Here is a 23,354-nt window from a genome sequence, read left to right as displayed (position 1 = left end):
ATAACTTGTGGTGGTAGGAGTTTCTTAACACTCGTTCTTCCACTTTCACTGACCCCTCGTGTTTCATTGAAACTACCCTATTCTCTTTCGAAGAATATATTACAATAATACAAATATATTTCTTACTCATTATGTACGATTTAGCGCACAAGGAAACTGACGTTTTAAACAGATGATAGAAAAACTGTAAGTATAACCTGCTTCGAAGGTGCCTTACAAACAACTGGCCGCCTGTCACTTCTCACACCCTTGAACCAACCCCCTTGTCTGAAATTTTTCTTCTTCACATTCAAGGTTACTCTTGGCCTTGTCCGAAGTTACGTGACACTTGCTATAATAGCATAAGAAGTTACACAACAAATGTTGTTATGCCCCAAATGTAATATGGGGGGCATCAACATTATGTTTTTGATTGTTAAAAAGATTTCATGCTGACACAAGGTCCGTGTTTGTGAAACGCAGAAGGCAAACAGCCTGGCAAATAATGCTTTGGCTCAGCACAGCCGCGCTGACAACGTGGAAGCAAGCGCTCATAAAGGTAAAACACTGGGAAGAATTAGAAATGCTGAGTAGACAGAAGCTGGCAGAACGTGATTCGCCGCCGTGAAAAGTAATTAGCCAATGAGCACTAGCCACCCTTAGAAATAGCGTCAGAAAAGGGTGGGAGCTCACCCTCCCGGAAGTTGATGAACCGTCAATTTCAGCATACAAAAGATCGAAATTGGAACTATTCGAGGCTAATCAAACAATCATTTCAAGGAGTGTAGCCGGAGGCTATGTCCGTCATGGCACTGACAAAGTGGTGGTTGGTGATCTGCATCTCTGTCTCAAGTAAGTCAAACTACTCATGTTAACCATGAAATATAAAGTGATATTATTAAAGTGCAAACCCAGTGACTAAAATGAGCAACAGAACAGGCTAGGGTACCATGTGTCAGTACAGGAGGGATAACGAATATATGTGAACCTTGAGTGACCAGACAGCAGTCTGCATTCATTACTGTATATATGTGTATGTAGATACTAGACGAATAGAGTAGGATGGAAGAGTGGAGAACTTTATTGGTGCAACCCGTTAGGCTCCTTCCCCTTACTGCTCCTGCGTTACCCTACGTTTTATGGGAAATGTGAGCTCGCAACCAGGGAGCAACAACAGTCCATACAGGAAGAATAAGCCGGAGGAAGGGCAGAGGCTCCTGAGGGACAGGAGCCAACAGAGAGTAGACTACTGTGAACTAGTAGTTTTCGTAATTACTAAATGCCCCCCTTACAGCAGAACAATTGGTGGCAGCGATAAGATTTAGAAGAGCAATAAGCGTGTCTGCCTCGTTGGGGCACAACAAGTGGTGGCAGAGATAGAATTAGCCAAAGAGAGATGGCTGACATAGTAATTTAGTATTTTGTTTAACCACCCCTGTCATCACGGTATTACAAATATAAAATTTCGAAAGTTGCAGGTTATACTATTGAAAAGAATAGTCTTAGTGTTATAGCATGTAGAGCCATTACTATGTGACAACTGCGAGGTAAGCAGATATACCAGAATCATTTCTAGGCAGCGGCTCAGTAAACATGTTCTTGCAGTGACAGACACAAACGCAACAGTGGTGCAGCAACAGAGGAATGGTGTTTTCTATGTTGTCTGTGCCAAGATGTTATAACGGGGATGGTTTGGGGCAACTAGTTAGTTCCAAGAGTGCTCAGTTGAAAGTCCAGCTGTGAATAGGAGACTTTATGTGTGATATTTGGAGTGTGTAATTCAGTGAGACTGTTGCAGTTCCTGTGTTAAAATCCTTTTCCAGGTTATGGCTATTTGAGACTGTAATAGACGGAGGACACTAGTCTGTGTGTGTCAGTGATCCGTAAAGTGTAGCCATGGGTCTTGAGTGTGTAAGTGGTCAATAAATCGAGTCACAAATCCAAACCCCATCTATAGTCATTCCATACTTTGTGACAGTATGATATAATGATTAATAAAAGTTATGACTAATAACTTCTTTCTGTTTGAGAGTTGCATTTATTGTGTGGTTCCGAATTAAGCTATGATGCACTAGTGAATGAAGAGGACTTTGAATAATCATAGGCTCTACGGTGGTAATCAGGTTCAGAAGAATTGTTTCTGATGAATCATAAATCTTATATAACACTGCATATGACTGCATTTGATTACAAGAATAAAACAGATTGATAGCCTAAATATGCAGAAAGAAGTAAACTTATAATATGTTATAATTATATGTCATTTAGTGCTAATTATGATGCTTCATTCATGATGAAACAGTTTGATATTACACTGTAGTTTTGATGGAAACACTTGATTACTAAAATAAAGTTACATTTACAGAAGTTGTGTACTGCTGATACACAGTGTTATATGGTTAGCAAACGTCGCATGAGCCTAGGGTTGCAATAGTGATGATGCATTATTTTGTTTATCTTGCAGGATGCATCAGTTAGAGAAGCATCACTCAGAACACTTGGCAACATTGCAGAAGCACTTCATCCTAATCGCAACACACTGCATGTCATTCTTCAGAGTCGTAATGAAATGCTGAGTCAGACATTGAGTCAGCTGCATCCTCAGTACAGCAACACTGGCCCTATCAATAGACGACTTGAGTTATATCCCATTGTTCTGCATGTTGCAACAGCTCTTATGTATCCTTTAGAAATATATAGTAGTGAGGGTCGGATAAATACATGTGGTTGGGTGGTCACCACGCCTGTTTTTTGTTCAGAAAATCAGAGAATTAACTTTTGCCTTAGATGCCAATTTTCCCGACTGAGGGGCATTTCATTGTATTTTGAACTAGACCATGATTTCTTCTTTCCATACTTCCATGGATCTTAAAGAAAATAGATTTTGGGCATAGATTGGTTTTAGATTGCTTAAGACAGATTTTTGGCATGGATTGGGTTTGGTTAGCTTAGGACAGAGTCAGTTGATGGGCTTTTGTGAATTGCAGCTGTTAACCTGGAAATTTGTTGAGCAACTGGACTGCTGTCAGTTTCTCAGGCATAGCTGTGCTCCATGAAGTTAGTTATTACTGCGATGATCTTGAAAAGTCATTTGACTACAGCCTTTGGACTACTCATACAACTGTAGAAGTGCAGCTTTGGAATTGTTTTTCAAAACCTTAGTTGTGAAATTTAAGTAAAATAGTAATTGTTCAGAGTGTTTATTTTATTGATTTTATGGGAATGGTTGATGCGTTGAACATGAAATTTGGTCTAGTATGAAATAGGAACCATGTTTACAGATTTACATAAAACTTTGTTCATTTAACTGCTCCACTTTGTTGACTGTGCAAAACATATATATTTGGAATTTGTATTTTAAAAGTATGTAACAGGATAAATACATTCAGTGCAGATAACGTTTGTGTTCAGAAATTGGTATGTAAGCAAAAGCATGCATTATAATTCTAAGAACTGGTTGCACATGACCTCATTCTTTAAACTTCCTGGTGAACATTACAAAATTATAGCATTCCTGCCAGAGGATACTTGCCAGTAATGAAATTATTACAGATAGATTCAGTCAGCGTAGGTAAAAAAATATTTTGTATCAGAAACTTACTTCACAAAGTCAGGTCTTATTAGCATTTTGAGTTGGGTGATTCCTTGACAAAGTTGTAGTAAATTGCCACCATCTCTGACAGCAGCAGAACGAGTGTCTGTCCTGAAGACTTGTTTTGACAGGGTATACACTGCTGTAGCTCTCATGGAAGAGGACATCAATCCTAATGAATCTCCTGGTGATATTAACAACAGTGTGGATGTGGGGTGGGCAGATCATATGAATCTCATCCTAGACTGCCTAGGTTAGCAGCGTTTATCATACAGTATGTGAATTATTGCCCCTGGCAAATTTTAATTGTTGGTATTAAGTCAATTACTTTGCAGTTTTAAAATCTCTTTTATTGCAAAGCATGAAGGAAAAGTAAGTAAAAGTACAGGCATTACAATGAAAATAAAATTGAAATTATTACATGTAAGGATCTTTTATATACAGGGTGATTCACAAAGATTTACTCCCACTTAAGGAGGGCATTCCTGAGGTAATTTGGAACAAAAAATTTTAAAATACTAATGGTATGCAACTCATAATTAAAGAGGTACAGTAATTTGAAAACTGGCGAAAAATCTTTTTTTCTTTGAATTTCAGTCAAAACAAGTTAGAAATAGAATACAAACACTTTTTAAATCGTTAGTGTTTTAGGAAAGAAGCATTCTAAAACCAATTTCTTCTTCAATTTCTTAATTTTGCATTGTGAAACATTTTTCATCGAATTTATGTTACAAAATTACATTATTTTCAGCATCCCATTCTGTAAATATACCAATGGTTGCATATCACACCATTCTGTCAATCTGTTTCCTTTAAACTGTAGTGCTTTAGAAGACGACTGGATTTACATAAGAGTTTCAAAAATGTCTCCCTGCACATCAACACGTGTCGTACATGTATGAACCTCGCTCGTAGCATTTCGCAGTTCCACATGTTTGTTCCTTATTGTCATCGCTGCGTCCAGAATACGCTCAAGCAATGCTTCACGTGTTTGTACCTTTACCTGGTACACAATGTCCTTCATCCAGCCCCAAATGCAATAATATAATGGCGTTAGATTTGGCCACCTGGGAGGCCAGGCGTTACAGCCTCCACGACCAATCCACCGCTGTGGGAAATGCCGATCCAAGTGAACTGCCACTGCGCGGGAGAAGTGAGGAGGCGCCCCATAATGCTGAAAGTACATCCAGCACCTTGTTGCCAGAGGAACATCTTCAAGTAACTGTGGTAATTGTTCTTCTAAGAAGTGGAGGTAAATCTCACCAGCTAAGTGGCCAGGAAAAATGAACGGCCCGATTAGCTGATCATACAGAACACCACACCAGACATTGACATTGAATCAGTGTTGAAAATTTGATTCTATCGTGGCACGGGGATTATTGTCTGCCCAAACCTGTAAGTTGTGACTGTTGTTGACCCTATCCCATGTAAACTGTGCCTCATCGCAGAACATTATCAAGTGGTACAACTGCCGATTTCCATTTAACCAGTTGCAGAACTGCAGACGAAGAGCATGGTCTCCTGGTTGTAGGTGTTGTACTTGCTGTAAATGATAAGGATGCAGCCCGTTCTCATGAAGAGTCCTCCACGCCATGGACTGAGAAACACCGAACCGCCGAGCTAGACGTCTTGTACTGGCACGCGGACTGCACTCTACAGCATCAAGAATGTTTTCTTCTTTGCACAATTCATGTTGAGGATTTCGTTCATATTGTATACGAATGCTGGGGAGAGAACCAGTTTGTCTTAATGTGTTGAATGTACTGCTAATGGATTTAGGATTCGGAATCCTGTGATTAGGATAACGCCGGTGATATTCGGCAGCAGCGTCTCTTGCATTTTCATCACATACATCCAAGACAAACACCATATCGGTGTATTCCTCAGTGGAAAATGTGTACGGCATTTTAATTCACAAAGTCACCAGCACAATGTCCTGTTTAGTACTGGATCGCTCTGCTTAGGATCGCTAGCCGGTCTGCCTTATATGCTAACACAGCTAATTGGAACGCAAGGTTATCCAGGAGGGAAGCTTAGCGCTGCATTCACAATGCTGTGTTTCGAAAATCTTTTGTTACTCTGTAACTATCGAAAATTGACCACAAGTTTATAAGGAAATTTTGCAGGAAATAACCCCAGGAAAATGTACCATAAGCTGGGGTAAAACTTCGTGAATCACCCTGTATGAATCTGCTACCTAAAATAGTATGGGCAGTCAAATGAAAACGGATCACCACGCATAACTCACACAGGGCGCAAGTTGGTAACACTGGAATTTGCTTACAGTATGAACATCTAGTGGGGACTAGGGAAAGCGCAGTGACAACTTGCCCTTGCACACTAGTCGTTTGTTTATTGTGCTGGAAGTAAGGTTAACGCTATGTGTGGTCGTCCAACATCAGTAATGGAGGCAGATAAAGAAGAACAGTGAAGTGTAGTGCGCTTTTTGACTACTAAAGGAGTAGGAGGATGAGAAATTCATTGTCACATGTCTGTTGTTTATTGCAAACGCAGCATGTCACATTCATGTGTGCTGACGTGGCATAAGAGATTCCAAGAAGGACGTGTGTCACTGCAAGATGATGCTCGCCCAGGACAGGCTCATTGTGTCCATCATTACTGATGTTATTGCAAACCGACGGATCACTGTGGAAGAAATTAGTCTTTTGATGGGAATGAGTCACAGTTCCGTACACACCATGGTGACAAAACACCTGCTGTACCGCAAAATCTGCGTGCAGTGGGTTCCACATCAACTCATGGAGGAATAGAAGACTTGGAGAATGGCTGCATCGCCGGGTCACTTGCAATGATACCATGAGGAGGAGTATACTTTTCTGTCCTGTATTGCCACTGGGGACGAAGCTTGGTGCCACCATTTTGAACCCGAGAGCAAATGGCAGAGCCAACAATGGAAACACGTGAATTCTCCCCCACTGAAGAAATCCAAAGCTGTACAAGCAAGTTCCGGTAAGTGATGATGACGTTCTTCTTCGACTCCAAGGGCCCTCTGCTTGTCGAATTTCTCGAGCAAGGGGCTCACAATCAGTGCACAGCCCTATGAAGACACTTTGAAGAAACTGGAACATGCCATAAAGTCAAAATGCCCTGGAATGCTATCGAACGGCATTATCCTTCTTCATGATAATGCGCGCCCCCACACTGCCAACTCTGTGAGGAATATGCTACAGAGATTTGGTTGGGAAGTGCTTCAACATCCCCCCTACAGCCCAGATCTCTCCCCATGTGATTTTCACATTTTTGGAGGCCTGAAGAGAGACATTCATGGACATCGGTTTGCATTGGACAAAGACGTGTGTGGCTGGGTAAAGATGTGGTTCTGTACACAGCCCACAAGCTTTTTCAAGGATGGGATTGACCAGCTTATCTCCTAGTGGTGTACATGTATTAACAGTTTGGAGATTAGTTTTTAGGTAAGAAATGTTCTTTAATATTGTGGCGTATTGGCTCTATGCAGGAACTGTTGAGCCACAGAGGCCTCGGGGCATGTGCACAATGTGAGAGTTGCGGATTGTATTGGTGCATTGCTAGGCGACAACTCTGTGAATGCATTGATTGCGCAACAGGAAGTGCGAGTGATGTCACATACCCCACTCATCCCATAACTATGCAATGCTCAGTAAACACCCCTCCCTGCTAGGCTGTGACGTCACGCAGCAGGCAACTCCGTGCAGAGACTATTGCTAGGCAATTGGTAAAAACGACATCATGCAACAGTGATAGCTATCACGTAACTGTTTTCTGTGTTGTCAGTGCAGAAGTTACATAACGAGGAGTATTCGTCGGTGTTGAACCAGAGAGAGAGAGAGAGAGAGAGAGTGCCAGTTACTAGAGAAAGAGTAGCTGATGTTGAATATGAGTATCCAGTATAAGTTGAATTCTTGAGACAGTCGCCGTTGAGAGTGGGAACCCAGCATTTTCCGAGAGATAGTTGAACAGCAATTGTGATACTGGATAGTATAAGGTTAACATTGGATAACTGTGAATTGTGTAAGTGTAAGAGCGAATGTACAATAAATTCGCTAGATCCAAAACAGTGTGAAGTTATTTGTCGCATCACTCACGCAACACGTAACAACATGTTTTGGCTTCTGACCCGTTTTTATTTGACTGCCCCTCGTACAATCCAGCTGTTTTCTCTGCATGACATATTCTTGTTAATTGTCCTATGATGAATCTCTCTTTTCCCATAAGCCTTTCTCTTGTATGTGCATCTGCTCTTTCTTGCTCTGTTTTGTCGCTCCTCTCACTTGAACATTCCACCCTGTCCTTGGTCTGCTGATTTGATAGCTTATCCACTCTCATTATTTGTATATACCAAAAGGATCTTGTCTTCTGTTTGTAACAATATGTCTGTACCACTGTATCCTTAATTTGAAAGACTTTTTCTTGTAATGAGATTTGAATGGCATTACTACTTCCATCTTTTGTATATCATCCTGGTATTTCATTTTATCCCTTGCTATTTGTTTAATTTTATCCCTTATTATTCATTTTATTGGCTTCATATAGTGCGATTAGGAAAGAAACACGTGTGGCTGATTGCATTATCTGGAATGAAAATAGAATTATCTGAAGGCTCTTTACTACTTAAGGATATTTTATTTGTAATTTTGAAAGTATTTTAAGTTAAGCCTTCCAGTAAATGTTGATACATGTTCAACTTAATTTTACATATTGTCACTTCTTAGAATGACTCAACGTGGTTTTGGATTGGAGATTGGATTTATTGACATCTTTAATACATGACTCATGACTGCTCTTAATTATGGCAGTCTCACTGAATTACACACTCCAAATACCACTGTAACTACAGTGCACATGAAGTCTTCTCAGCCTTCACTAATTGTTTCCTGGCAATGGATTTTAACAGACTAGAGATTCTTCAGCTTCTGTGCTGACTGTACTGACTAAGTCTTCTCGACACAGACTCCCTTGCAATTCTTTTAGTGCTTCAACTGACTAACTCCAAGGCCACCTGCTGTTTCACAACAACCTCATAGTCTTCTCTTCACAGCCTGACTTTCAACTGAGTGTAGCTCGGCTGGTGTCCTTGTTATATAAACCCTTTGCATGGACCGAGTAGAAAACACCGTTTCCAGCAGTTCCTCCACTGTTGTAGCTCAGCTGTGGCTTGTTAAGAATTTCTTGCCTGGCAATGACTGTTGCCCTGTTTGTTTTGCGGTCTCTGCCTAGAAATGGGTTTATACACCACAATATAAACATTTTTATTAAATTAAGAAAGAAACATTATTGCCCAAAGATTTAATCAGTGATGAATTGTGTATCATTGTTAAGTCTTGTATTTGTATTTTAGGTTCACTGGTCCAGGAACTTCTTCTGGACTCCGTATCTCCTGCCACACTTGATGACATCTTTACACTTCTGGAACCATGGCTAATCAAGAAAAGCTCTCAACAGAGAGCAGCATCTATTAACACGCTCCATTCTGTTTTGCAGTGCTACCTGGATAATGTAAACTTTTCATATGAGGTGACTACCTGTCCTTTCACAGTCTGAAGAAAAATTAGCTTCATATTTATATTAATTTACTGTATTATAAATATGGCAAATATGATGACAGTGATCACAATATTAAGCAGCAATGATGATGATGTCGACGATGATGATGATGTAATTTGAAGAAGTAAATATTGGAGTGCTGGTCACGGTAGCTGAGCGGTTTAAGGCGTGCACTGTCTTTGCTCGATAGGAAGCCAGGATCATGGGTTTGAATCCCACTCGGCATGGATGTATGTGTGCGTTTTTCTGTGTTTGTGTACAGGTAGAGGCCTTGCGACGAGCTGATCACCCGCCCAAGGAGTCCTACCATATGTTTAAGATCTAGAAAAACCAAAGTGAACGGAGAAGTTCAGGGAGGTAGGCCTAGGCCCACTGGTGCTGTAGTGCCAAGGAAAAAAAAAATTAGAGTATCTGATGTCATGTGGTGCATGAAATTCAGTGTGATTCAATATATATAATTTTTTAATTCTGTGGCCCTCTTAATGTGTCTTGTGGAAGAGAGAATTTCTCTTTTGAGTTTTCCAATTTAACATTTTCAGGCTCCTAGCAAGTTCAGCCAGTCTGGCCTGATTCTGGGACGAGTGGTGCCACGATGCACAGACCCCGGTATGGCAGTGAGGCAGGAAGCTGTCATTTGTGTGCAGTTAGTGCTTTGTTTGGCAGCACTTTATGAGGGTTGTGTGGCAGACCATGATAATGACTGTGCAAATGACCTCTCACAAATTCGAGACAAGTTTCTGACTGAAGATCCAAATGAATTGTTCAGAGTTACAAATGAATTAGCCAAGGTGAGAAAGTTGTCAGTAATAGCCAATACATTTATCCATCATCAACTGAGGAGATTATGTTCCTGAAAATTCCTGTGATTCACAAAACTGCAGGTGGCAACACCAAGCCCTTATGGGAAGCAGGGGTTAGGGTAACCATGATCGCTATTAATACTTATGAGAACCTAACTGATTTGCCCATTTCCTCTTTAAACACAAGTAATATATAGGCCAAATAACATCAGAGAAAATATTTAAAAGGGCACAAAAGTCACACTTCAGTGGTAATCTGGGAGCTAGAAACTTGGTTTTTGATATCATAGAGTCCTGAATCCTCTTCATAGCATATGTGGCTATTTTGGTGCAGAGCTATCATTTTTTTCATGTGTACACAAATTGAAATAGTGGATGTGTAAAACCAAATATTGCAGTTGGGGAAAACTGAATGCAAATATCAAACTGTCATTGGTGATGGATTGCTGTACAGTTCATCTAGGGTGCATGATTCTTAGCCTACTTTCCTTGTACCTTCTTTGCATGATGTGTGTAATTTGAACAGTCCTCCACAACTTGAGAATTGCTGGAGATACTGATGAAATTTAATATTAGAGATTCTTTGAAAAAGAAACGAATGTAGGGCCATTTTGATCATCATCAAGATCTATTTCATGGAAGTATACTTTTATAAGAGAATTTTACACAAATTTTTGTATCTTTCTGGTCTTGTTTTATAAGGAGAGAGAGGTTTACAGGGCAAGTCTGCCAACAGATTTAATTTGAGCAGGACATGCAACATATATGAGAATTAATATGATTTCAGAATTTTGATTTTGTTGTGTGGTTCACCTGATATGACCTTGAATTTCACACATTCTTTGTGAATCTTGTTTTCTTTCTTGATGTCATAGTTTGTAATAATGATTGAATCAAAAGCAGTATAGAGATGTTAATCATGCTGTAATTCATTACATTAGCCATCTGTATGCAGAGTAACAACATTTTCTAGTTATATATAATAACACATGCAACTGTATGGAGCAATGTTTGTATGTTGTGTTTGTCTCTGATTACAGATAATATGTGCCAGGTTACCACATATTCAACTTATCCATTTCTTGGATAGCCTTTTGGATGGGCTGTTGGATGTAGAGCCATGTAGCTCAAGTGGCGCAAGTGTGGTGCTAAATATTCTGATCAAATCCAAGGGGGGAGAACTGTATCACCAAGTTAATGACATACTGTGTAAGAAAATTCTTATTGGTTGAAACATAAATGTAGTTGTTTACGTCATTGTTATGTATGTTTGTATTGTCTTATGACAAAGCCTTTTGTATTGGGGAACAGTGGAAATTAAATTATTCACAAATGCCAGTCAACATTTTTGATCTGAGTCTTTCCTCTATTCTTTTCTAACATTATTTGCTGAAACATTCAATTAGCCCACATATGAACCCTCCAGTTTTGCTCCTGACTTGAAATAAATACCTAATGGTACAGCTGTTTGCTCCCCTTGTTGAATGCAAATTTTTAAATTTACCTTATTACGTGATACAGTTACAAGTCATTAGATTTTAGCATTCAGATTGTAATACATTCATTGCAAGTCATTTACGTATGGAGGGTTGCGGACAGTTAAGCAAAGGCTGTCTACTAGAGTATTAAATTTTAAAATATGTGCTGCTGTTAGATACAATTAAGAAATTAAGGCATATTTCAGTTCATTAGTAGTGCCTAGTAATGGAACAAATTCCATTACTAGGCAATACTGATGATTATTTTGATGGTATTTACTGGAGGGAAGACAAAGTAGTTTTCTGATTAGTTAAGACTCCCAAGCTGTTTGGTGCTTGGAAAACATGCTTGTTTGAGTATCACCTGGTATTATTGACAGTGTGTTAAGTACATGGATAAGTAATGAACTCCATGCAATAGAGTCATTCTTGAGAAGTAGATAGTTTCTCTGCTAGTTAAGAAGTTACCTGTCTCTTATAGAATCCAAAGGTTCATTACTGTGTTCCAGAGAGTCTGGCACTCTACTTATCCTGAGCCACATCACGAGTCCATCACACCCTAAAGATCATTTTAATACTCTCCTTCCATTTATCTTTAGGTGTCCCAAGTGGTATTCTCTCTCTAGGTTATCTGACAAGAGGTATCTACACATTTTCAATTCCTCCATTCGTGCCACATGTACCATCACAACCTCCTTTATTTCCTAAAGAAATTTCTCCATCTTTCTATTACTTCCTGTCTCTTGGTCCTAATATTTTCCTCATCCTTTTGTTTACAAGCACATATATTACGTATTCTTTCCTTGGAAAGAGAGACCAGGTTTCATTCATTCATTCATTTATTTTTCATTCCATGGATCCACAATACAAGTGAGATATAGGACATGTCCGTAAAGTGATTATTCTTAAAATTAATAGAGCAACAACTAAGTACATAAATAACAAAAAGTATAAAATACAAATACAAAAACAGAAACAAATCGATTCCAGTCATATAAGTTAATTTTGATGAAACATGCAGTTTAAATTTAGACAATGTCAGTTTGAACATATTACAGAAATTGCTTAAATGACTAGAATAATACTAATAAAAAACAGGATGATCGACAGGTGATTCTAGTGAATGCATAATCATTAACTTATAATGATTTATATTGGAAATATTCTTCCATAGAATAAAAATGATGAAGATAAAGAAAACGCTTTAAACAAATTTTGAACTTCTTAGGGTTGAGTGACTCTTCTTTTATATAAGAAGGAAGATTATTATAAATTTTTATGCCCATATAATACACTCCCTTTTGATATACCGTAAAATTTGCTATGGGTTGATAGAAATTTGTGATATGTCTTGTATTTATATTATGATTTAGTGAATTTGGAATAAAGAGACTTTTATTATTAACCACAAAGGGCATGAGTGAAAAAATATACTGTGAAGCCAAAGGCAAAATTTCCAATTTCACACCTTAACAAAACTATAGATGCAGTACAGTTATAATTTTGTATATATTAATCTTTAGTTTTCTAGAAATGAGACAGAAAGATAAACAATTCTGAACTGAGTGGAACCAAGCTATGCAATATCTGTCAGTTTAGTGCATAGTTATTTGCTGGAATTTCTTCAGTGTATAACGCAGGATGCTTGCAGTGGAGTCAAAAATATTTGAGCATTACACTCTCTGCTACTATTCTTGATGAATAATGGTATAATATCATTTTGATTTGTTTCATTCTGGTCCGTCACACTAACAATTACAAAGACAAAAATAACACCGTCCAGTGTGACTATTTAAGTTTTATCACTTGAAAACTCATCACCCTTACATGTTTTGATCCCTACGGATCATCTTCAGAGGGCATAAATACTTTCTCCAGAAACTACTATTACAGTAGGTGTTAAATTATGTACATACACATATAATGTCTGAAATACACAATGTACACAGTGTTCAAATTTTCCCAGTCACAGCAGCCTTCCTGGTATTAAAATTTTTAAAGTTTCTTGAAAACTTTTTTTGTTTAAGATTAAAATTTATAAACCATGCAGGTTTGTGTCAATTCTCCTATCGTATTTCTTGGAGGTGGCTGATCTTGTGCCGCCTGTCTATCTTGAGAAAGGTGGTTCTTCAAATATATTATGGGCATTGTTTTAATTTCAGCGACCATACTGTGTGTGTGTGTGTATATATATTTTAAGGATTTTGTCCTTATGGACAATACTAAGGTAGGACAAAATCCTTAAAATAAATATATATATATATATATACAGTAGGGTTGCTGAAATTAACACAATACCCATAATATATTTGCAGAATCTCCTTTCTCAAGATAGACAAGCGGCACAAGATCAGCAACCACCCAAGAAAGACAATAGAATTGACACGAACCTGCATGGTTTATAAATTTTAATCTTAAACAACAAAAGTTTTTAAGAAACTTTAAAAATTTTAATTCCAGGAAGGCTGCTGTGACTGTGAAAAGTTGAACATTGTGTACATTGTGTATTTCAGACATTATATGTGAATGTATATAATTTAACACCTATTGTAATAGTAGTTTCTGGAGAAAGTATTGATGCCCTCTGAGGATGATTCGTAGGGATCGAAACATGTAAGGGTGATAAGTTTTCAAGTGATAAAACTTAAATAGTCACACTGGACGGTGTTATTTTTGTCTTTGTATAATATCATTGTTGTAGGTAACATCTTGGAGAGGTTGGTGAACATTCAGTGTGTCCAGACCCGCATGGGAAGTGTGCGGGCAATACATGCTCTAGCAAATCACCACCCAAAGGCTGTAGTAACTGGACTCCTAAAGCAACCACTGCCATATGATGTGTGAGTTCATATTCCGCTGGGCGAAAAGCCATGTTTCCAATTGAAATGTTACCTAACTAACTCTGTGGAGCAAAGTCCTTGAGAAACTGACATACACTCAGCTTGTCGAAAAATTCCTTGCCTCCTATGGAACCCAGAGGAGCATTACCTTGTTTACAAGAACTTGCCATTGTGCCCTATTCTGAGCTAGAAGAACCCAGTTCACAACCCCTCAGATCCAGTAGGTTTTCCAACTAAATTGTTTTATGCATTTTTCAATCTCTTCCATGTGTTGCTCATCTCATCCTTCATATCACCATAATAACTGATGAAGATATCAAATTATGAAGCTCTTTATAATGCAGATTTTACCGTTTTTCTGTTACTGTGTCTCTGTTATGTCAAGATATTTTCTTTATCACTTTGTTTTCTAAAATCCTCAATCTATGTCCCACCCTAGGGTTAGAGATTCTTTCATTTTGTACTGTCATTTCTAAATATACCCAGTGTGGAGGAAGATTAGAATACCTCAACCATAGCCCTCCAAGTCACAAAAGGTGATGAAAGGGTAACCCAGTGCCTGGAGGTGTAACTGGGCCACTCTATCACTGGGGGACATAAATACAGAGACCTGGTCCTCCAGGTTGGAGGTGGGATTCAAGGCTGACAACTTTGCTGTGTAAAAAATTACTGTTGCAGAATCCAAAGAAATGGAAAGCAGATGCAATATGACATAATCTAAGGAGAGCTATGGTTCAAAAGGGCTGTTTTGCCAGTGATGATGATGATGATGATATTAGTTTCTGTAAATAATTATGTAGCTAGAAGGGGATGAACAATGGAACAATATGCAGTCTTATATTTTAGAATAAATTTTGACCCATAGCAGCTTCATGTGATTCATGTAAAAGCCTCAGTACATTTGAAGAAAGTGTAATGTAGAAAACAATTATTTATACCGGGTGTTAATAAAGGATTACAGACTTGAAGGGGGTATAGGACTTACTTAAATGAGCAAAAAGTACCCAGTCAACATATGTCCAAAAATTAGCATCTGCTGAGATATGGGAGAGTCATTGTCTGGGTGAGCATCTTAGGTGATAAAGTGTTGGGACCATTTGTCTTACCTAACAGACCAACAGATGCAATGTACCATTGTATTTGATGAATGATTTACCAGTACTCTTGGAACATGTGGTTCATGCATGATAGGGCACAACCTCATTTTCGCTGCATTGTCAAAACTTGAACCACACTTTCAGGGGATGGGATAGGATGCAGAGGTCCAGTCAGCTGTGGAGACACCTAAAGACTGGTGCATTCTGTGCTGATTACTGACTTGGGCATATTACAGCAACAAGCAGAGAATGCATGTCAGGAGATTCCAGTGAAACCATGAATTTTTGACAATGTGTGTGCACCTCAGTGAGGTGAAGAGCTGAAAGTTGTGTTGGAAATGCATGGGAATCACACAGAGCATCTTCTTTAGATATGGCATACAAATCACTCTTATATCAGCAGGCATTGGTTTCTGGACATATGTTGAGTAAGACTTTTTTGGTCATTTAAGAGAGTACTAAACCCTTTTTAACACACTATATAGCATCCAGTGATTAGTGAATAACAGATTGGAAAAGATGTAGACAGAAGTGATCATGACCTAATTAGTGATATTTTCCCTGGCATTTGCCTACATTGACTGAGAAACTTCATTCAGTGCAGCTGATCTCCTCTCCTAGATTGGTTAAACATTTATTATAACATAGGACACAATGCATTAGTTAAGATAGTATGTATTTACTAGGTGTTTATTGTTTAAAATATTAAAACCGTAAAAATTATGTTCTTCGTTAATGTACATAAATAGTCATAATACTCGTATAATGCAACTGTGTTTAAGAATTGTGTATGAACAATTGTACTCTACATGTAGAAGTACAATATCAGAAGTGCAAAAGGAAAAGAGAACATTGAAATAGAGCAGTCTTATACATGAGTGACTAGGTTTCTTGTAATCAAGAGGTACATAAAGTTATCACTCTGTTAATCAGACAGGAAAGACTGAATGCATTTCTGCTGTTTGCATCAGTTTTGCTAGTTGCTGAAAGCCTGTATAGCAGCAGCCTTGCAGCTGGCATGCAACAGACTAATGGTAGAGCTTGCTGCAGCAGATGCTCTAGAAATTTTATTATTGGTGTGTCTGTTATGTTGCTGTTTTATCTCATCAGTCTAGACTTGTAGTTTAAAACACACGATCTTCAGATGAGCCTTTTCATGATACATGTTCTGCCACATCTTATACTGTATTGTAATGAATTTGACCAATGTGTTACAAGGTAAGAGCTCTGTAAACATGGTCCAACATGCAATAATGGATGTTGCTGTGTTTTCTGTGTCATCCGTGCTGAGCAGAAGTGGTACAGTGGGTCTGTGAACCGGTTTCTAAGCAGTGGCCGAGTAAACACACTTCCGCGTAAGTGGTGATGTCATCAACAGTAGAGACGTTGTTCTTTGTGGGGTCTGTGCAGAGTGCATATAAGAGAAGTGAATGCAGTGACAAAGTTAGTTTGAGGGCAGATACGAGTTGCGAGTCAGTCATAAGTTAGAGGAGTGAGTCCAGAAGAATTTTTAGTTCTAAGGTTCCAGAGTGATTGGAGACAAAATAGCAAGAAGGCTTCATAGTGATTTGAAATGATAGTTTCTTTGTTGAGATCTGTTGCCAGGAGACGACTACAGAAGACAGACAATCCTAGTGCATGTGCAGTGGTGAACTGGAAAGTGTGTAAGTCAGTGATAGTGCTGTATTTAAGTGTGATTAAGAGAACTTGTAACTAAGGTGCTAATAAATTCAATCATCCGAACTAGAATCCTTTATTTTTGTCACACGCACCACCCTACACGTGACAGTATGTCATGTCTTTGGTTCAGATCATAACTAAGAGTATTGTTTTTCTTTCTGTGTAAAACTTTGTCTTGATAAGAGACATAGCCATGAAAGGCTTCATATTGTCTTACATTTAATTTGCATTCATACCATTTTATTGAGTGGGCCAGGATAGTGCAGTTGGTATAGTGACTGTCTACAGGCTGGATGACTTGAGAGATTGGAGTTTGAGTCCTGGTAGGGTCAAGAATTTTCACTTCTCCACGTTGTCCAGACCAGCTCTAGGGTCCACCTAACCTCCTGTACTGAGGGCTCTTTCCTGGGGTGTGAAGCTGACCACTCACCTCCAACTAGCGCTGAGGTCAAGAAAATGTGGATCTATACATCCGCTCCCCCATACGTTGTCATGGCATAGAGCTTAATGAATTAAGCACAGAGACAACTTTACATTACTTTTACCATTTTATGGAGCATAATACATTTTCAGAGTGTGTTGTACAAGATAAAGTTATGAAGAAAGCAGTTTTCTGGGATGTGGAGCCGTGTAGATATTGTGTTAACTGACGTTTCAGAGGAACGTATCGGCTCCATCTTCACGGTAGAAGAAAAAAGAAGAAAATCTGCGAGCGAGGAACCAGCTTGGGAAGGTGCTAACACAATATCTACACGGTGCCACATCCCAGAAGACTGCTTTTTTCATAGTAACCACCATGAAAACCTCAAATCTTACAAAGATAAAGTTAGTTGTCTGTAGTTGTCTCAATTTGTGAAATTTATTTGTAGGTCAGTGGTTGAGTGTTGGACAGTACTGGCTCAAGATCCTGTCCTCTCTGCAGATATTATTGAGCAGTTTCTACAGCTTGTAAACAATACAGCACCATATAGTGAGCAGACAGACGAGAACAAACTCAGGATAGCAGCTTTGCAGCCGCTTGCTGTGAGTAATTGTGTATATGGCAGGAGTTATGATATTACCAGATTTGAATTGATCTTGTTAAATTTACCTTTCTGTAATCTGTAATTTCTTTATCTTCTGTATGCTGGTGACTTACAACAGATCTTAAGTACAGAGTTCTTGGGAAGCTAATATGTGCTCAGCTGCTCAAGAAATTCTCAATTTTCTAGGAAGCCCAAAGGTTATCTATGTTTAAAGCATCTTGACACTGAGCCTTATTCTGAAACAGATTAATCCAGTCCACAACCTGTGTTTCTGTAAGATTCATTTGAATGCTGTTCTCCGATCTATGCAAGGGTATCCCAAGTGATCTTTTTAAGATTGTTCAAGTAGAATTCTGTTTTCAGTTATCATATATGTCCCATGTGTGCTACATTCCCATCACTGCACAGTGGGGCAGAATGGAGTCAAAATGAGACAATTATTTAATATGATCAGTGTTTTGTAATAGTAACTAAAACTGATATTGACACATAAATGCACATATTTTTATCTAATCGCAAGCCATTTTCACATAAATACATATTTCATTACTAGGCAAAAATCAGTCTTCATTTAATTCAGTTCCTCTGAGCTTTCAGTTTGGCCTTCACATTTTTAATTCTTGTGTTCATCGTTTTCAGATATCAGCAGCTGGTTGTTTCATTCCAGAGGGGAATTTAGCATTGCTGATATGAATTTCTTAGGCCCCCCCTACACACACAGTTTGGGCTTCCAATCGACCTTACAGGCAAAACTGTGACAGTTTACCCCCTCCCTTTCCTCCCCATACATGCACAGATAAAGCAGCAGGCTTCATGCCACAATCATGGTCTTCCAGCCTATAATGTTGAGTCACACACATCACATGCTATGGTCCTGCAGGCAGAACTGATGGACTGATGGGTTTCCCACAGGCCAACAGTCCAAACGATTGGCCGGCCGGCCGCACTACAAACGTCAATTTTGCCTTTCAGTCTTCAACTGTGCCAGCCGAACTGGAGGCCAAACTGTGTCTGTATGGGGGCCCTTAGACTTTAAAGAAAAGATATTGGTGGGTTATTCAATAGATTTGTCATGTTCTTTGATGAAAGCTCTTTTTGTGTGATGTTCACAAATCTTTTGTTATCTTCATTCCATGTCTTCTGAGCCTCCTTGTGTAACTATCCAACCATTTCATCTGATTTCATTACAGAATGTAACTACTGATATTCATAACTTTCTTGAAACCTGTCTAAAGTTGAAGCTCACTTTTTGAGCCAACTTTGTCTATGATTATTCTAACATACTTTTCTGGTCAAGGAGCTAAATGGAGACAATGTAGACAGCCTTACAATTTCACTCTTGACTACCAGCAATAAGATGTTTCAAATGGCTGTCTTCACTGTTGCCAAGGAAAACCTTGGAAATTGTTTTTGACACTGAAATTGTCAGGTGATTTATACCCATCAAAATGACTACTCTGGTCATTCAGTATTAAGAGCCTTGCTAAAAGTATTGATTTTTTCATTCATGTCTCTTTTTTTATGTAATTCTGGCCCGCTGTATGCAGTATCTGTATACTTCATGTACATGTGAAGGTATGCATATTATATTCTTTACGTTGTTTAAAATTGAATTAACACTTTTGTTATATTTTGTCCATAACTCTTGTAAATTGTATTTTTTTTTTTTTTGTTCAGGCTATAAGTGAAATGCATGAAATGTTTCAACTTGCTACAATGCACGATATTGCTGTGAAGAAATTTCCAGAACTGTTTTCGGTTCTGCTGATTGCACTGGGTTGCTATGTTGGTACTTCACCACCTATCTATACTCCACAAAATACAAAGAGCAAGAAAGACAAGTCAATTTTTGTTCCTAATCGAAATGCATATAGACTTATTCCAGCAAGGTATGGTATATTGATAATTATACCTGCAAAGTTTTCCAGTTTTTCTTTTGTCTAAGTTCTCTGTTAATTTTACAGAACAGTTGAAAGTGTGCAGATTTAATGTTCTGAAGAAATGCATTACACAGTGCAAATATCTTTTTATGTTCTTATTACTTACAGGCATCAACATGATAGACACTAACAGACAGATTTTTTTTTAAATTTGGTCCATAAATTTTGACATTAGATTTGATGTGCTAATAGTATAGTATTTCACTCACTAATGGAACTGAGGCCTTCTTGAGAAGCTTCCAGTTGTGCAGCTACTCAAGAAGTTCCCAGCATTTTATGGAACCCGAAGGTTCATTACCGTGTTCACAAGAGCCCACAACTGGTCCCTATCCTGAGCCAGATCAATCCAACCTATACCATCCCATCATCTCTCTTTAAGATCCATTTTAATATAGTCCACCCATCTTTGTCTTGGTCTTCCCAGTGGTCTCCTTCCTTCTCGCTTTCCCACCAATATCCTATATGCAGTCCTCTTCTCCCCCCATCTCATCTTCCTTGACTTGATCATTCTAATTATACTTGTGGAATAGTACAAGTTACGACGCTCCTCATTATTCAATTTTCTCCAACCTCCTGTCACTTCATCTCTCTTTGGTCCAAATATGCTCCTCAGCATCCTGTTCTCAAACACCCACAGTTTATGTTCCGCCCTTAATGTCAGAGACCAAGTTTCACACCCATACAGAACCACAGGCAAAATTATAGTTATATTCTAATTTTTTATGTGTTTTATACAGATGACAAGAAAACAAAAGGTTCTGAACTGAATGGTAGCGAGCATTACCTGATTTCAATCTTCTGTTAATTTCTTCCTGAATCAGGTTTTGATTTGTTATAGTCATTCCCAAATATCTGAACTGTGCCACATTTTCAAAATGTCCGTTACCTGTCTTTATGTCATGATTTTGCCCTGCATTTTGATGACAGGATAGCAACATATACTTAGATTTCTCTTTGTTTACTTCTAGATCAGCCTCCTTACTTGTGTCAAATAAAGTTTGTATATTCACACCATCAGCATAGACGAAGAGCTGATGTGTCCCATTTAATTTCAGTCCCACCTGGTTTTCTTGTACCTTCCTAATGGAATATTCTAAAGCAGAGTTGAAAAGGATTGGCGATAAAGCATCTTCTTGCTTTAAACCATTCTGGATAGGAAAATTATTAGACAAATGTTTACCTATACAGACTTTACCATATGTTACGTTTAAACACATATTAATCAGCCTGACTAATTTCATGGGAATCCCAAACTCTATGAGAATATTGTACAATACTTCCCTCCTAACTGAATCATAGGCTTTCTTGAAGTCCATGAATAGCCGATGTACTAATAGTACAGCATTTGGATTGCCAAAAGTTGATACCTGGTATGATAACCTGAATATAAACTAATGCAAAGAAAATATATAAAATATATAAGGTTTGACAGGTAAGTAAGCAAACTGGTTTTGTAAAAATAGTACTCGTATATATTGATGTAACTTCAGCAAGTAGTCTTTCAGTATCTCTTGTCATGCTTGATAAACATTGCTGGAAGTCATTTTTCAAGTCATTACCTTTCTGTGGGTATCTTAAGGTGATTTATTTCCAGATGAACCTCTTGGAAGTACATTTTTGTTTTGGGAATATAAAGAGTCACACAAGGCTTAATCTGATGAGTGTGGTGCATTTTTGAACTCTGGTATTTGTTTTGTGGCTAAATACTGCTTTATTGAACATGCTATGTGCAACAGGAGACTGTTCTGTTGTAGACTTGACTTGTTCAGGCGCACATACATATACACACACACATTCCCCTGTTATAAATGTTCAAAAGTTTATGGTAGAATGTTTTGTTGGCTGCTTTTTGGGGGGGAGATTGTAATCAGTAATTCTTTTTGTATAAAAAATAGATTGGCATGGCATTGGTTTTCAAGTTGGTCGCACTCATGCTGAAAAAATGGAGTCCTGAGAGCTGATGTATTGTGTTGTCATGTATATCTGTAATATTGCTTTGCTTCACAGATGTAAAGCGTTTTAGTAAAAAATATTTTAAAATCTGTAGTCTAGGTCATTTATCCAGAGGGTCCGTCCAGGTCTGAGGCTGTTATGCCTCAAGGGGGGGGGGTAATATTAAAATTCTAATTTACTCAGTCACCACCCTTTCAGTTAGGATGTTCACTTCATCCGGCTGCCGTTGACTGCCTGGGTCAGGTCTGACTTCGCTTGGGCCAGGATTGCTCGGGATCGGTCTTGGACGGGTTGGTTCAGGGAAGTTTGTGAGGGTGAATCATAACTCTGTGCACATCCTACCCTAAGTGCACTGATCTATTTACACTGTTATTTACAATAAAGAGGCGCCGACTTCGGCCAGTTTACGTAACACCATTTCGTTACTCCCTTTCTAAGTTCCCTCTCGGGGGTGATGCCGTGAGACTGTTGCTTCCCTCCATTGCCTGTCACTCTACACAATTTCTACCCTATTCTACCCTGGCGCTCGGGGCACACTGGAGACCGTACTTCAAGTTCACAACAACAACACTGAATTTTTGGTAACATGGCTAATATGAGCAAAGAGAATTACTTGAAATAAAGACGCAGATAAGTGTCGCCATCCACCATCCTGTGGTACCCATGTCGAACAGAGCCTCTGGCTAACAGCTGGATATTACGTTTTAGATCGATCTCTGAGTTAGTTTTTCCCTCATTTTTATATTATTAAAATCGCTGATGCACCAGCTAACAAAGAGGGAGGTTACCTCCTCCCTTTGTCCACAATTGCGGGGCGGTGGGTCCCCCCATTGGTTGAACTCAGTTCTTCGCGGGCAGTCCGCGGCGCCTCCCTCTTCGCATTTTGTGGGACTCCAGTGGTTTACCAACGCCACTTACAAAGTGGAACGATTGCGCGTTTCTCCTGACTAAGATGTTTGTTGACTGTGTTCCACAGCCTATGTATGGCCATCACTGCTCTAATTACTGTGAAACGCTCTCGTAATATTTAGGCAATGCTTTTGATTTCTAGTCTCAAAATTTGTGGCATAACAGAGGCTTTATGTACATTTTCATAACATTGGATTGATCTAGCTCAGGATAGGGACCAGTGGAGATCTCTTGTGAGCACAGTATGAACCTTTGGGTTCCATAAAATGCTGGAAAATTCTTGAGTAGCTGCAGAATTGGCAGCTCCTCAAGAAAGGCTCAGCTCCATGAGTGAGTAAGTAAGTAAGTATTTTAAAATCAGGTATATTATTTGAGAAATTCTATTATGCAGGAACCTTCTATACAGGTACAAAATGTGTGTGTCTCATGGGCAATATGATAACATCACAAAATTTTAGTTTCTTACATGAAAGAATTTCTATTCTGAGACTATCTCAAGTGAATTTGATTGTAGTAG

General features: G+C 38.7%; 1 protein-coding gene across 7 annotated transcripts in view; it reads left to right on the top strand.

Annotated features, from left to right (window-relative positions):
- The window catches only part of LOC111868550 (maestro heat-like repeat-containing protein family member 1), a 77,102-nt gene that overhangs the window by 39,175 nt on the left and 14,573 nt on the right, over nt 1-23,354 (top strand). For all 7 annotated transcript variants that reach the window (XM_033753089.1, XM_033753088.1, XM_033753087.1 and 4 more), the window contains 8 exons: nt 2,444-2,658; nt 3,640-3,824; nt 8,910-9,085; nt 9,655-9,903; nt 10,956-11,124; nt 14,095-14,233; nt 17,880-18,033; nt 19,713-19,924. In XM_033753089.1, the coding sequence (XP_033608980.1) occupies nt 2,444-2,658; nt 3,640-3,824; nt 8,910-9,085; nt 9,655-9,903; nt 10,956-11,124; nt 14,095-14,233; nt 17,880-18,033; nt 19,713-19,924 (1,499 nt within the window). The remainder of the gene's footprint in view (nt 1-2,443; nt 2,659-3,639; nt 3,825-8,909; nt 9,086-9,654; nt 9,904-10,955; nt 11,125-14,094; nt 14,234-17,879; nt 18,034-19,712; nt 19,925-23,354) is intronic.

The sequence above is a fragment of the Cryptotermes secundus genome, unplaced genomic scaffold (assembly GCF_002891405.2).
Source record: "Cryptotermes secundus unplaced genomic scaffold, Csec_1.0 scaffold330, whole genome shotgun sequence".
NCBI classification, from domain to species: Eukaryota; Metazoa; Arthropoda; class Insecta; order Blattodea; family Kalotermitidae; genus Cryptotermes; species Cryptotermes secundus.
The sequence above is the reverse complement of the archived record's forward strand: the minus strand, read 5'-3'. Positions and strand labels throughout refer to the sequence as shown.